Below are 15,437 nucleotides of genomic sequence, written 5' to 3'. Positions count from 1 at the left end.
TTCCAGGAAAGAAGATTTTAGAAAACCACTTTCAGGATTGCACTCTGGCCATAAATCACTATCCCCTTCAGGAATTACTCCGTCACGTTTCACCTAAATTGCTAACACTACAGATAAATCGTACCACTCCCCTCACACACACCTGCAAAGATATTCCTTTCCTAAAAGCATAAACACTCCAATTTACAGACTTAAAATGATAAATTAATTTAAGATTAACAAAAAGCCAATAGTACGAATATGTGAGTAAGTGTACTATATTCAGAATTCATGAGACTCTGGGATCTCTATTTCAGTGTAGAGTTGAGGGGTTCCAGTCATTAACTATCAAAACCAGGAAAACAATATTCGAAGCAGAAACACAGACTTCAGAGTTCTCATCTGAAAGCTAACAAGTGATTGAAGACACTTTCGGAATAAACCAGAGTAGAGCCGAGACGAGGGCCAGCATTACCAATGCCAGAGATGGCGCCGAAGAGATCTTTGTGCAGGCTGTTGTCCAGCGTGTTTCCGGACTTCTGCGGCGTCACCAGCGGGTTCACAGGAGGCAAAGTGAGCGATTCCTCCTTCACAGTCTGCAAAAAGGGGAGAAAGAGAAGAAATGATCAAAGATGATTTAAAGAGTCCTCAGTGGATCTTGGAAGCGTGAGGGCAAGTGTTCGAACAAGACAGGATGGCCTGACAAGTTACATGTGCCCGAGTGGGAGGAGCAGCCACGCGGGACACCAGAGGGGAGAAGGTGGCAGGTGGACCAGAGGAAGAGCAAGGAGAAGGGAGTGCAACATATTTAAAGCCTAGGGGGCACAGATTTGGGCCCATAAAGTCACTTCTGTCCTCAGAAGGTCTGGCACCTTTCCCTTTCCAGAGCTCTGACGTCCAACGGTTCTCTAAATTATTTGGGTATGTTTTTTCCTTCTGAAAAAGCCTCACGTGCTCTTTCTATCTGGAATGCGGGATTGATTCTCTTTGATGTTGGAAATTCTCCCACATGAGCACCAGTGATTTGCAGGAGCAGCAGCGAGAAATCTCTGCAAGTTTGGAGCTGCATGTGCACTCTCAATCAGGGGAGAAACTATGTTAATTTTAAAGTGATGTCACCAAAGGGATTTTACTGGGTACTAGCCAAGGAGAGACCTGTGTTCCTTTTCCTCAAGACCGAAGCAGTACAGAGGATAGCACTATGCCCTGAATTACTTATTCTGATTAGAAAAGGTTTAGAGAATACACCCATGAAATACAATGTTGTATAGGGTGAGATGAGCGAGGTGCAGTTTAGTTAAGACAGTGAAAGTTTATGCCCTTTGGAATTACAAAAAACATTCTATAAATATGGCTTTTCTCAGGGCATCATTATTTAGTGTATTCGGAGGTGGAGAGTAAAAAATAGAGCAATGCATCACTAGGGAAAAGGAACAGAAATACGAAAAGTAACTTCCCAAGTACGCTAGATGACAAAGAGGCAAGATTAACAGCTGAGCTAGTTCACGGGTCCAGAATGAAAGGGAAAAGGCAATTGCGGAACTGGTAACATTTGTCCAAACTAATGGCAGGTGGGCTCCAATTAAAAAATGTTGAGATAATTTCTGGGGTCATTCTTCAGTCAACTTAATTTCCAATACATTTTTAAATGACTAGATGAAGATAATATAAATTACTGTGGTCAGGCCTCTTTGGAGGTGGGGCCTGGCCTGACATCCAGCTTGACTTTCTAATTTTACACAGAGAGAGAGAGAGAGAGAGAGAGAGAGAGAGAGACTGAGACTTTAGCCCAAAGAGGTGACTTTTCAAAGACTGAGTTGTATGTGACAGTCAGAACTAGAGCTGGCATTGGGCTTTCATAACACACAGGTTAGAATGATCCTTTTCTCCTTTTTTAAACCTCCCTCCTCTATAAAAATCTGTTGACAACACAAAGAAGATCCTGATGTTTTACATCGGGGCATTAGGAAAGCATAATTTTTATAATGATTTTTAACAAGAATTGAAGGTTTACTGACTGACCTCATCTTAGCCAGAAATATAATTTACTAAGTACTATGTATTATTATTGTTTTAGTGGTAAAAAAAAAAAAGAGAACAGGTATGTACTGGGTTGAATAGTGTTGCTCCCAAATTCATATCCATCCAGAACCTCAGAATGTGACCTTATTTGGAAATAGGGTCTTTGCAGATGCAATTAAGATTTAAGGTGAGATGAACTCATCCTGGATTAGGGTGTCCTTATAAGAAAAGGAGAGGACACCAGACACAGGAGAGGACACCAGAGACACAGACACACCATGGAGAAGGCCATGTGAAGGTAGAGGCAGAGATGCAGTCCCAAGCCAAAGAATGAAAGGATTTCGAGCAACCACCAGAAGCCAGGATAGAAGCAGGGATTCTTCACCCAGAAGGAACCAACCCTGCCGACAACTTGACTTTGGACTTGTGGCCTCTTGACAGTGAGAGGATACATTTCTGTTGTTTTGGGCCACCCAGTTTGTGGTACTTTGTCAGGGTAGCCCCAGGAAACCAACACAGGCTGTGTATATGTAAATAGGCTTACGTACACTGCCGGGGTTCACAGGGAAGGGGGACACCTCTCTCACGTTGATCCGCTGGACATTTTCTATCAGCAGACCAAACAGAGGCAGGTAGAGCGTGGCTATCCTCGCTTGATGGCTCTAAAACAAAGGCACACATTGTAAGTTTATCCCAGGCTCTGAGAATTTAATGACAGACTGACCTGACACTAGCCATCTCCAGTATTTAGATACTTTCTATAAAGACTGCTATTAGATTTTACTCCATAAACAGAGGAAAATCTTAATGCTGTTACACTAATTTTTTAATTGATTACTTTCTTTATATTACTTAAAATAAAGGATATTTATTAATCTGTATTTCCTTCCTTTGGGGACCACTCACCCTTGAAGCATATCTGTCATCAAAAGAATGTTTGATCAGCAGGTTCTTGAGCACACTGATTGCGATCAGCCGGACCTCTCTGAACTCCTGGAGGGCAGTTCCCACCTCCCTCAGTAATAGTCCCACCAAGAAGTGGTTTCTGCAGAACTCATCTGTTAATGAGTAGTCAAGCTGAAGATCTGAAATGAGGACAGAAACTGCTTTAGTTAAAAGGTACCACCCTTTGAATAAAATAAAAACCAAACCCACCCTCTACAGTCAGCCCACCCTGGGTGTGGCTTCCAGTGGGAAAAGTCTGATTATCTAAGATACTATTCTACTTCTTAACACATGGAGCTCTTAACTGAAAGCAACATTTAAACACAAATGATTGCGCTGGATTTTGATTTTGAAGCATATTATATCCTATATAATTCAGTTGGTGAATACTTTTAGTACCAATTTTTAGAATACAGAACAACATATATTACAAGTATAATTCTGTTATTGACATGAAGTTAAAGTTATACTAATTGACAGTATTATAGAGGAGTGGTCTATGGATAACAAACATGTAATTAAAGAAAAAATAAATATACATCGTCTATTAAAATGCTCTTTACTAAATGAGTTCATTTACCCATTTCCTGGCAAGTAATAGCCTATGTACACCCATTAAAATCCAATGTGCTTAAAATTAACACGTTAGCAAATACCTTATTTATTTTGCTATCATTAAATGAAGAACTTATTTAATGCAGAATTTTAAAAAATATACTCAATACTTCTGTACCTCTAAAAGCAAGTAAAGTAAAACAAAAGGGACAAAACACCAACCCAAACTAGGAAATCATCAGCAAGTTAAATGACAAAACTAAACGCTCCTCTGGAAAAAAGGTAGATGCAAATGTGAAAGTACTGAAAGAGGGCAAATAAAAGCAGGTAAACATCACCCTGAAGCTGAAACGTCTTTCCAGTAAGCTGTGGCCAGGATTTTAACTTTTATACTGAATCCATTAGAGGAAAATCTATTGACCCTTCCTTTGACTTTAGTTTCATATTAGTTACTTCTAAACCTATCCAGAATACTGACCCAAGTCCTATGAAGCTCTTTAGCAGAAGCGAAAGATTATTGCTCTTTCCAGAATAATCATGTATACTCTTTACATTAAGCCCAGAGTATCCAAATGACAGTTCACAGCTTGAATCCACATAAACCCCTTAGAAGAAAACTATTTATGTGTTTAACTGTGTGTGTGTGTGTGTGTGTGTGTGTGTGTGTGTGTATGTGCAGGAAGAAGAGGGGTAGTGAAAAGGGAGAGAGGGGAATGATAAAATTCATTGTATCATTATAAAAAATCATTCTTATCAAGGTAAATTATCTGTAGGTGACCCACGCCCATCTGCTTGGGGCAGTCCCTCTTGTCACCAAATACCCAGCATTCAACTAGGAGTCTGTGCCAGTCTGCCAGGCACCTGAAGGATTTCTAGCTCACTCAGTTCTGCAGGATAAGCAATTGGCCCTGCTGGGTCACAGCGGAAGGCAGAGAGCAGCATACACTCATTGCCCAGCCACTGGTTCTAAAGGGCCGCCCTCAGCACCCTGACAGGTGAGAGGAAAAGACAGTCACGGTCCCCAAGTACAGGGGGACTGGTAACAGACCGTGAGGTGAGGGAGGGTGTGACGAGGTTTGAAGTGCAGGGTGGAGAGCAATTAATGCCAGTGTGGTGTTGGGAGAGGGTGAGGAGGAGTCCTGGCAGGTACCACGTAGGAGATGCTGCGACTGGCTGGGAAGGCAAATGAGGTTTCCCCCAGAGAGGTGGCTATTGGAGGTAGAGGGATGTCAGGGGTAGGCCTGCTATGTATGAGGAGCTAGGAGTAGCAGGTGTGTCTGAAAAATGGGGAAGAATAGGGAGTGAGACCAGACAGCTGGGCAGGGTTTGGACCAGAGGCTGTTACCTCAGCCCAGAAAGTCTCCAGATGTATACATGGCCCTAGCCCCTCGCTTTCTTCAGATTGCCATGTTCTGGTCACCCTATCTCAAATGTCACCCTGTTTCACACCCCCTTTCCTTGCCTTGTTTTTCTCACCTTAGCAATAATCACTCTAACATTCTATAAATCTCCCTTAGGTAAAACAGCCAGGGATGATCCTCCTTGTGTGGATGAAAAGGGGTTCTATAGAAAGTAACCTCACAGGGCGATCTGATCACAAATTCCTAACTGGGCAGGTCATGGCGGGTAGTGGCACCCCAGGCATATGACTTTTTTTAGTAAAAGGTTGATCTTTGCCTTAAGCTAGACCTATCCATTGTTTTTGTGCATCTAGGCTACATTCCTTAGAAATAAGGGTAACCTTCCTGGCAACAGTCATCAGTTTGGCTCTAATAAAACCTTACGAAAATTCTTCAAAGGTTTGTACGCTTGTGGACACTTGCCCAGGACTGTATCCTGAGGCTAAACATAGTTGGTGCTGGGTAAATATTTGTTAAATGCATGAATGCCAACTCTAGGGCCACAATCCCTCTTCTCATACCTTAAAAATCAGTCTGAGTCTGTTTGGGGGGGGAAGATATTTATGTCTCTGAATGAATGCCTTTGCATATTTCTCTCTGAATTTCAGAGTCAGTTGATTTAGGTGTTATTAATAGCTTGGTGGCATCCTTCACTTTTTCTCTCCTTTAGCATAAATAATCCTGAGCACAAACGAGGCACCAAACCCAGTAAAGATCACTCAGCAGACCTGGGAGACTACTTCGATTTACTTAGTGAAGGTAAAGAAGTGACTGAGCTGAACTGAAAGATACGGGACAGTTAATACAGACCCAACATGCAAACGTAAAAGCGTGTGAAAAGCCGTGTTGCTTGTGCTTAGGTTACCGCCACCGCTACGGACAAGGGCTATGAAAATGGTGGAATGGTACATGTTTGCAGTGAACAGGTTTTCTTGTCTGTTTTACTTCTTAAAGAAGCATCCTAGAGGCCCAGGAGCAAAAAGCAAGATGCCTCCCTGGGACGTTAGGGCAGTGTCTCAGTTACAGCGAGAAGACATTCACTGGTTTATCACGAGCTTAAAAACGGCCCGAAGTGCACGGGCAATGCCTGGATGAAGAGCATGTGTGAGCACTTCAGCAATGACTTGCATCCTTTATCTTTAAAGGAGGGAAATGCAAGAAAGCAAGCGGCACACCCCACACCTACCTACAGGAGTTTCATTTGACTCCACGGCTGGTGAAAGAAAAGCTAATTCATGAGAAAAAAGGAAAAGTGAAACAAATAAAAATAAACTACAGTAAGTAAAATGGATTTCTATTGTTTACACAAAGGAGCGTTTCAATGAAACAGGGTCACACTAACGTGATCTATAGTCGGGTAAGTTTGCTGACAAGTAAGTTCCCGTAGGACATTTTTATCAATATTTTTTAACATTGAAATTTAGCTAGAAAAAAATTAATCCATCAATGAGAAATTCAAATGTCATGTTGGAGTCAATTCTCTCATCTTATTAAAAATAAATGACTCTCTTAGTGAAAAGGCTAAGTAACTATAGGTAAAGGTAAGGTTACCTTGGTATCTTTGAATCCTGCCTTTTCCAAATGGCATTGGTAAGTTCAACGGAATATAATGTTCATGATTACACACCACACGGAGAAATTCAAACTTGTATTCAAAGAGGGTCTGCAGGGAAAAAAAGAAGTTTAGTCCTAAGTTAAATACCTCACTGGACACTTTATACAGCATCCTAAAAAACCTGTAAGAAACAACAGACCCAGTCTTCAGCTTCTTGACTGTCTTGGAACGGCATGCTCTACGCTATTGTAGATTTTAGAATGGGACTTGTTTGAAAATTGAGAACACATTTCATTAAATGATGTTCTCCACTGGTTTTTAGGGCATTTATTATTTATGTCCCTCCTACTTCAATGAAGGATTTCAGGCGGCTTACAATTATAGACACAGACTGAACACAACAAAAAAGATGGGTAAGAGAAAGGCCCCTGTTACTTCTATTTCCGTGCTAAATAAATCATGACTCCCAACACATATACTTCCAGTTTTGCAGCTGAGAAGTCACTTCAGGGGTTTACAAGAAAATCAAACAGATATGTTTATTTCAAATTCAGAATTCCCGCGTCCCTAACATCTCACACATTAACGCCAAGTGAGTACTAGGTAGTATCTTCAAGAGAGGGGAGTGAGTTGTGTCTCTGGGAATGAAAGAAAATTCTGATGTGAACCAAGAGAAACAGGTGGGTTTCTGGAAACGAATCGGTGAGACGAAAAGAACAGCATGCAACACACACTACCTTCGGGTCTCCAGGAGCAAAGCAGCTGGTGTAGTTGTTGATCTGCTTAAAGACGAAGCCCCTGTCCATGAAGGTGAAACATCTCTGCGGACAAAACAACCCACAACGGTAAGTACTTAAGCCCAGGGTTTTTGGAAAGTTGGGTTCTAATCAGTCCTTATTGCTAACAAGTTTATCCTTTAGAGTGCAAACATACCATTTACATTGGCTAAGTAACTATGAACTACTGTACACTAGCTACTCCTCGAGAAAGGACATTTCAGTCGTCACTTAGAGGACACCCTCTTGCCCGGAGCGCCCACCTTGATGAAGACAGCAAGGCTGTGATTCGCATTCTTCGATGCATCTGGGTTATCTCGAAACTTCTGAGTGATGTGTGGCATCAGCATATTCACAACTGTTTCCACTGCATGATGATAGGACGCAGGAAATCTCTGGTTTCGCAAAACCTGAAAAGAATTTAGGGCAATTTGCTTTAAGTTGCAACCTGTTGGGGGAAAATATCTCATCCCTGAGTCCGTTTTTAAAAACCCCCAGCATTCTAATCTTATTTATCTGGAATTAGATAAGATGAATTATCCTTTCTCCTCTCAAAGTACTGTACAAGTATGCTAATACTTCAAATAAGCGCTGTGGATTAGACCTCAGATCTCAAACTTCGGCATGATAAAGGCCACCCTGGAGATGTTTACAGAAATATGGAGATGTGCTGGTAGTCAGAGACTGATCAGGAGCTGTGCTTTCCCGAGCACTTCTGGGGATTCTCATGCCTGTACTGCTCAGACATCTCTTTAGAAAACACTGCCTTAGGTTTAAGCTTCAAGTACTCAAACTGAAAAGACAAAGATGGATGATTGTACGTTGCCAGTTGAAACCGCTTAGAAGACCACTCAACAATTAGCTACCATTTACTGTATATCTTTTACATGTCAGGAACTGCACTAGATATTTTTATGTACTTTTTAACTGAATTATTATTAATTATTATTAAACTTTATGAGTTTGACCCTCATTTTTACAGGTCAGAGAGGTTAAGCAAATGTGTCCTCAGTCACACAGCCATCACCTAACCAAGATTCAAATCCAGATCTACCATGAGTCCGAGGCCTGTGCTCTCTCTGCTCTGAGATGCCCGCTGTCCCCTTCCTGCCTGTAATAAGTGGAACCACTTAACAGGGCCTGCAATGTGAAGGGGGCTGAATGAGATGCTCCATGCATTTATCCATTCATGCATGTGATTCTAACAGCCGCAAGAGGGGGGGTATTTTCATTCCCATTTTACAGATGAGGAAACAGAAGCTTAGAGAGAGTCATTAACAAGTACTAACTGATCTTTTAATATCCCTACTTTCTTCCTCCTTTTTAGTGGTGGAGCCCCCAGGTTTTATAGAGGCGCACAGCTGTCTAGCTAGAGACAACAGTTCCCAGCCTAATTTGTGGCTAGATAAGGGCCATGTGACTGAGTTCTGGCTGAGGGGCCGTAAGAGGAAGTGACACGTGTGTCTTCCAGCTATGCCCATAAAAGGAGTGGCTTGCCTTCCAAGTTCTCTTCTTTACCACTGCCTGGGATGCATGGTGGTGGTGAGCCGGTTTCTCCACTGGGTGCATAAGGAAGACACTTGGGCTGGATTACCAGATAGAAGGAGGGCGAGTCCCTAAAAGACCTTGGGGGACAAGGTTCCTCACTCTCCGAACTGCCTATTGGCTCATAATTTTCCAAAAGAAAGAGATGAACCTTCTATCTTATTTAAGGCACAATTATTTTGGTCTGCTTTGGACCAACCAAACCAGTATCCCCATATGAAACAAACAGTATTTTGTAACACTAGACCTGGAACTTAGTATTTCTGACATGGAAGCATGCTTTATGTTATGCATTAAATACCAGAACCTATTATAAAATTTTGAAATACTAGCTTTATAATAATCTTAATATTCAAACCAATAACAAGAAAATCTTTGTAAACTTATATAAACCAAAGAATTAAGTGAGGTAAGGATCAAGTAATATCAATTTAAAGTTCACTTAAAAACAATACAGTAAAATTTGAAATTACAAATGGATTCTGTTCCATACATGCAACCAATAACTGTATCCTGAGGTGTTGGCCTCAATAGATTATCAGCTTCCAGGAACCCATGCAAGGCCAACTCTAACCACCAGGCATGACTGCCAGTGACCCAAGATAGCCATTACTGAAAAACAGGTCTCCCATAAAAAGCTTGTGGCCTTCAGCATGAGGCTGAGTCAATGGTTGCTAAACCATGAAAAGTGGATGGGGAACTCTATAATGAATGGACAGGGTGGAGCACCACGTAAATCTATTATTCGATTCTATCATAACTAAAAGTGCAACAACCAGATAGTGTATGCCTCCTGATGTGATGCAGTAGTGCTGACTACAAAGCATCCTTTACAAAAAGCAAATCGAATGAGGTTGAGCCTCTAGGTATCACTATAAGTTTATAGGAAAGACAGGCACATAGAAGCATGTCACAGAAAACTGTGAAGTTGCAGTCAGCTAAATCTAGAATGTGAGAAATTATGAAAGGACAAATGGTCCACTTTCTTCAACAAATACATTGCATTAAAAAAAAAAAAGAGCAGGAACAGTTTGACAAAACAAGAAACTTTGGAGACACATAAACCAAATGCAATGTCTGGGCTATGTTTAGATCCTGATTCAGAAAATCCATAGTAAAATAACATTTCTGAGACACCTGGGGGAAAACTGAATATAGAATGGGTGTCAGATGATAAGAAATATTTCTAATTTTGTTGAGTGTGACAAGGTGTAGCATTACATCTTTATTTTAAAGGCTTTATCAGCATCACCATAAAATGTCATTTCATATTATTGCAGTTAGAGAGCTAAGAAAACCCCCAGACATCTAAAACATAACAGGTATGTTAATCTGTTCCATGGGCTAAACTCCAAGGGGAAAGCAGACTCACTGATATAAAAGTTTCCAAACCATTGTGCTTATGAGCGCTTTCCATCTTGTCATTCCTGCTCAAGAACCTACCCTACCTCTCTATGGTCTTTACCAAATCATCAGCTGCCTGGCCTCAAAGCTCCCCATAATCTCATTGTTGTTTCTGAGTTGGTCTTGTTTTTCACTCTTTCCCTCTACTCTCTGCCCGAGCTCTGCCACTGAGGCCTTACCTGGGCATGAGTTCCTTCCTGTGCCTAAAGCTCATTCTCTTCTCTCTAAAGGTGGCATTTCTAGGCCCAGGTAAGGTTCCATCTCTACCTCTACGTTAATCTCTCATTCTGGAGCTCACACATACACCCTCCTGCACTCCCCTCCAACTGTTGCAAGCCGAATGTCTTCTTTCTCCAAGGGCTATGTCAGCTTTGAGGCTGAGGATGCATCCTCTGCTCCACGTGCATGGCTCCTCAGTGCTCTGCACAGAGCAAACAGCTGCTCAAAGCATTTACCCGCGGATGAAAGGACGGATATAAACATCCTGCCGTCACCTGTACCTAGGTCCAAACAGTCCATTTAGAACAGGAACCACACCATCCTCCTTCCACTTTTCAAATGAAAGCTCTTTCCTTGCTCAGTTAAGCCAGGAAAATGGCTGAAGGTTAAATAAGTAACACTTAAGGGCATACACTCATCCTATCCTATGCCAGGTTTTCCAGCTTCATCGAAGTACACCTGTGGAATGCTAGTAATTTGCTCATTCAATGTGGGAGGAAAGGAAACTCAAAATATAATTTCAGTCTGCTGAAATTATAGTTGGCAAATGTAAATGACAGAAAAAAAACACCTAAAATATGTTGCCCATTGAGGCAGAATGGGGTTGTGGGTTATAACTTAGTAGACCTCAATGACATATACTCAAAAACCACTTATTTTAAATTCTGAGCACATGTCACCTATGAAACACAGGGGCTAGCAAAAAAAATTTGCTTAGTTTAGATGCTAGTTCAAAGAGAGGCTGTGACCCACAGCCTTCCTCAACAAATGTCACAGAGTATACTCTGCCTGGGGATGGGAAGGTGGGCACATGTGGCCACCCCCATCTTCAGAAAGAGTGCAGCAGCCACCAGAAGCGAGCAACCAACGTGCAAATTTATCCCTCCACGTAAATGTGCGCCAGATGGAACCACTCCACTAACACGGGGATTGTACACTGAAGGCCTTGTCTCACATACACTATGCCCCCCAATACTGATCAATGCCAGGTATCTGTCAGCAACACTAAAAGCATTACCTAGCTCTGATATGAATCGGTGGCCCAGGTGCCCCTACAAGATGGGTGTGTTCCTGGTCATAGCATTTGAAGAAAAACTCACAAATGAGGAAGGAAATCAGGTCAGGATTTTAAACACATTGGATGATATTAATAATCTTCAGTCAAAAAATATAAAAACTCACCCTAGCTGATTTTACTTAGTGGTTAGAACATTGGCCCACGGACTGAAGGGTCTCGGGTTTGATGCCAGTCAGGGACATGTATCTGGGTTACAGAGTTGATCCCTATGCCCCGGTCAGGGTGTGAGCGGGAGGCAACCAATCGATGTGTCTCTCTCACATTAATATCTCCCCGCCCCCTCTCTTTCTCTGTCCCTTCCACTCTCTCTGAAGGGCAATGGAAAAAATATCCTCAGGTGAGGATTTAAAAAAAAATAAAATAAAAACTGAGTGGATTTGACCATGATTTTGGAAATCACCAATGACACAGGAATGGTGATCATGAACTGGTCTCTTAAATTCCGAACACTGGGATCAGGGACTAGGACATATAATTCTTAAGATGTAAGTATAAGACAAATGTAAAAATAATGAATTCAAACGTATAAAATTCATTACTCCTAAGATATAAGGCAAACTAAACAAAGGCTTCAAAAAAGGTGAGAGAAGTTCCTAGATTAATAATACGTGATTTAAGGAAAGAGCAGCATGGTTTCTGGGGTGTCATGAGAGAGGAAGTCAGAGGGGAATCTTCCAAAAGTGAAAATATTCAACTCTCCCAAGTGGTAAGTAGGTGTTTTGAATCTCTTTTTATAGTAAATTATGTTATAGTTAAGTTTTCTCCTTTGGATGCCAATGTTTATTTTTAAGTTGGATAGCAATTTTAAAATAAGCTACTTCTAAAAACTCTCTGAATATTGTTTTAGGACCAAGATACAATTAACTTCAGGAAAAGGTTGTGCATGGTAGCATTTGAGTGGTTTGTTCCACAGAGTTCCAAAAACAAACTATTTCCCAGAGGCGAAGGAGAATTCGATTATAAGGCTGGAAATGGCAGAGCATCTGGGAGAGGCTGATTCAGTCAGTCCTTGGCTCTGCTCAGCTGTGTGACCCTGGGCAAGTTACTTCACGGGTCTATACTTCCATCTCAACCTCGGGGACAAAGGGAGGAGTTGGACCATCAGGTAGCTGTCAGGTCTCTGCCATCCCTAAAGGTACATTGGTTTAATTTGGCTCTGGAGTAAAGCATACATGCAACTGAGTCCCTTTATTAATCTATCACAGGTCTCAAAGATGTCATTGATACTTGGTTTTAAATATACTTCTTATGTTTCCAAACTGTCTGTTACCTCCTTGACCATTGCTCCCATGGTCTAATTGTATACTTTTCCACCTAAATTCATGACCACACAAACCACGCTACATTTAACTTTGTAATCCTTGAGTCTGCACATAATAAGGGCACAAGGAATACTTTCTGAACAAATCAGTTATATTTTAAAATATAAGCAAATCAGCCCTAGCAGGTTTTGTTCAGTGGTTAGAGCACCTGCCCTTGGACTGAAGGGTCTCAGGTTTGATTCTGGTCAAGGGCACATACCTTGGTTGCAGGCTCAATCCCCAGCCCTAGTGGGGCCACGTGCAGGAGGCAAGCAATCGATGTGTCTCTCTCACATCGATGCTCCTCGCCCCTCCCCCCTTCTCTCTCTCCCTTCTCTCTCTCTGTAAAGCAAGGGAAAAAATATCCTTAGGTGAGGATTAAAAAAAAGCAAGTCATTAATCTCTCTAAAGTAATTATTTTAGAGCCAAAAATAATAAAAAATCCAGTGTGACCTTGTTATGGACTGAATTGTGTCCCCTCAAAATTCATGCTAATATCTTATACTTTAGAATATGACAGTATTTAGAGACAGGGTCTTTAAAGAGGTAATTAAGTTAAAAGAAGGTCATTAAGTGGCCTTCGTCCAACAGTGCTGGTGTCCTAAGAGATTAGGACACTGACACCCACAGAAGAAAGACAGTATAAAGACATAGGAAGAAGACAGCCATCTATAAGCCAAGGAGAGAGGCCTCTGAAGAAATCAACCCTACAGACATCTCAATCTCGAACTTTCATCATCCAGAATAGTGAGAAAATAAATTTCTATTGTTTAAGCCACCCAGGCTGTGGGAGTTGTTATGGCAGCCTGTGCAAACTAATATGGAGCTAAAGCCTATCCTGCAATGACATTTTTAACAGAAAGGTAATATATCCAAATAACCTCCACATGTGCATGTGTGTGCGTGTGTGTATGCACACGTGTATATGCACGCACACTAGCTTCACACTGCCAAGTAGATAGTCTGCTAGATTTTTCCCTTGGCAGGCTGTACTGGCATGATTCAGATGGTGTGTTACTCTGTGGAAGACAGGGCCCACCTCCATCTGGCATCTCCCTGTGTGTTAAAATTGGATTTAAAAGAAAAAAAGGGAAAAAAGGAAACCATCTGGTCAGGCACTAGTGCCCACTCTACTAGAGGAAACTACGGCTTTAGGTTCTGAACCACCCACCTTCTGCTTGACAAAAATCCATCAGCCTTTCCCAAGGCTTCCTCCTAGAGTCCAGATGGCCTAGATCCTGACCCTCCCTGCCTGTGGCTCCACCCTCCTTCCCATATTCATTGAGAGAGACTGTCAGGCACCACAACTGCTGCTGGTGCACGAGTGCCTCCAGCTCTCACCCAGACTCCTCCAGCTCCCACTTCTGTACAGCTACAATGCAGTGAGAATTCATAGTCACAATAGCAACTGCAAGAATGTGCATTTCAGAAGGAACTCTGCAACATCCCACCTGTGTTTACTGCCTTGGAATTTTATAAAAATTTATTGACGCTCAGACAACCAGCAACAACCAGTCATGCCTCAACAGGCATCAGTCCAGAGATGAACCTGGGCACAGCATGGGGACTTAGAGAGTCTTACAGGCACATACTCAGCACCTCAGAAAGGAGGGCTGGGGAGAGGCTAAGTTATCTCTGAGTCAATTCATTGGTTATAGAGGACGTGAAGTAGCATCAGATACTCATCCAAGTCCCTGAGAAATGTCTAGGATGTTCAAGACACTTAAGAGACACCAGGTAAATTCACTTTAAATGAATGCTTAAACTATTCCCATTTCAACACCCTTGAAGATTTCTAAGCTAGTCAAAGGAAAAGACACATTTTTCTTTGGATTTAGTGCTTGAGGCGTGTGGGCATTAGAGCCAGAGTGGTCTCAAAACCTGGGTCCCTCTGTTCACTAGCGGCATGGCCTTGGGCAAGTAACTCAAGCATCCTGGCCTCAGTTTCTTCATCTATAAAATGAGGGGTAAAACTAATACTTCCCCCATAAGGTTGTTATGAAGCTAAAATGCTTTATTACTGGAAAGTAATTAAAACAGTACTGTAAGCAGCACACAAGAAGCATTAATAAATGTTAGCTACAAACACAATGAAAGGTAGTTTTCCCTAAGCACCGCCACACAAGCCCTCATATGAAGTGACATACCTTAACTTTGGAGTTCTCTATCAAATGCTGAGCCATGGATTTTATCAAAACATCAAAGAAAAACCACGAATACTGAAAGAAAAAAAGGATTCCAGTAAGAAAAATAACCAATTAGAAGAGACATTTATTCTCTTAGGCTGACAACGTTACTGACATAAAACAGATGTGACCAAAAATCATGGTTGAACCTCTTGTCAAATTATTATTAGACCAGAGGTGTGTGGCAGGTGTTCTCCTGCTTTCACATGTCCAACAATAAGTGACTCCATCCCACCAAGAAATAAAGCGTGTAAGCTTAGCAACCCACACAAGAGGCGCCGCTCAATTAGATGCGAAATCTTTCCTTTTGGCTGAGTCTCGCCTGCTGACACTTGCCTGTATAATCTCTAACCCACAGTCCTCCAGTGGTTTAAATATAATGGCTTATTAATACCTAAGAGGCCATGAAACTCTGAGTACAATAACAATTTGCAGCTTCAACGGGGGCACCAGTACAAGGAGCAAAGTTGTT

The 15,437-nt window shown here is 41.7% G+C and overlaps 1 protein-coding gene across 15 annotated transcripts in view; it reads right to left on the bottom strand.

Moving 5' to 3' along the window:
* The window catches only part of DOCK9 (dedicator of cytokinesis 9), a 255,310-nt gene that overhangs the window by 55,758 nt on the left and 184,115 nt on the right, over window positions 1-15,437 (bottom strand). For 11 of the 15 annotated variants that reach the window (XM_081127279.1, XM_081127277.1, XM_081127278.1 and 8 more), the window contains exons 27-33: window positions 14,927-14,998; window positions 7,496-7,642; window positions 7,194-7,277; window positions 6,453-6,564; window positions 2,908-3,086; window positions 2,550-2,663; window positions 455-575 (exon numbers count right to left, since the gene is read on the bottom strand). In XM_081127279.1, the coding sequence (XP_080983405.1) occupies window positions 455-575; window positions 2,550-2,663; window positions 2,908-3,086; window positions 6,453-6,564; window positions 7,194-7,277; window positions 7,496-7,642; window positions 14,927-14,998 (829 nt within the window). Of the gene's footprint in view, window positions 1-454; window positions 576-2,549; window positions 2,664-2,907; window positions 3,087-6,087; window positions 6,130-6,452; window positions 6,565-7,193; window positions 7,278-7,495; window positions 7,643-14,926; window positions 14,999-15,437 lie in introns of all 15 variants that reach the window. The other 4 variants (XM_081127275.1, XM_081127271.1, XM_081127280.1 and 1 more) reach the window with 1 other exon arrangement.

The sequence above is a fragment of the Miniopterus schreibersii genome (assembly GCF_964146895.1).
Source record: "Miniopterus schreibersii genome assembly, chromosome: 2".
NCBI classification, from domain to species: Eukaryota; Metazoa; Chordata; class Mammalia; order Chiroptera; family Miniopteridae; genus Miniopterus; species Miniopterus schreibersii.
Note: the sequence above shows the minus strand (reverse complement) of the source record. Positions and strands in the feature narration are given on the sequence as shown.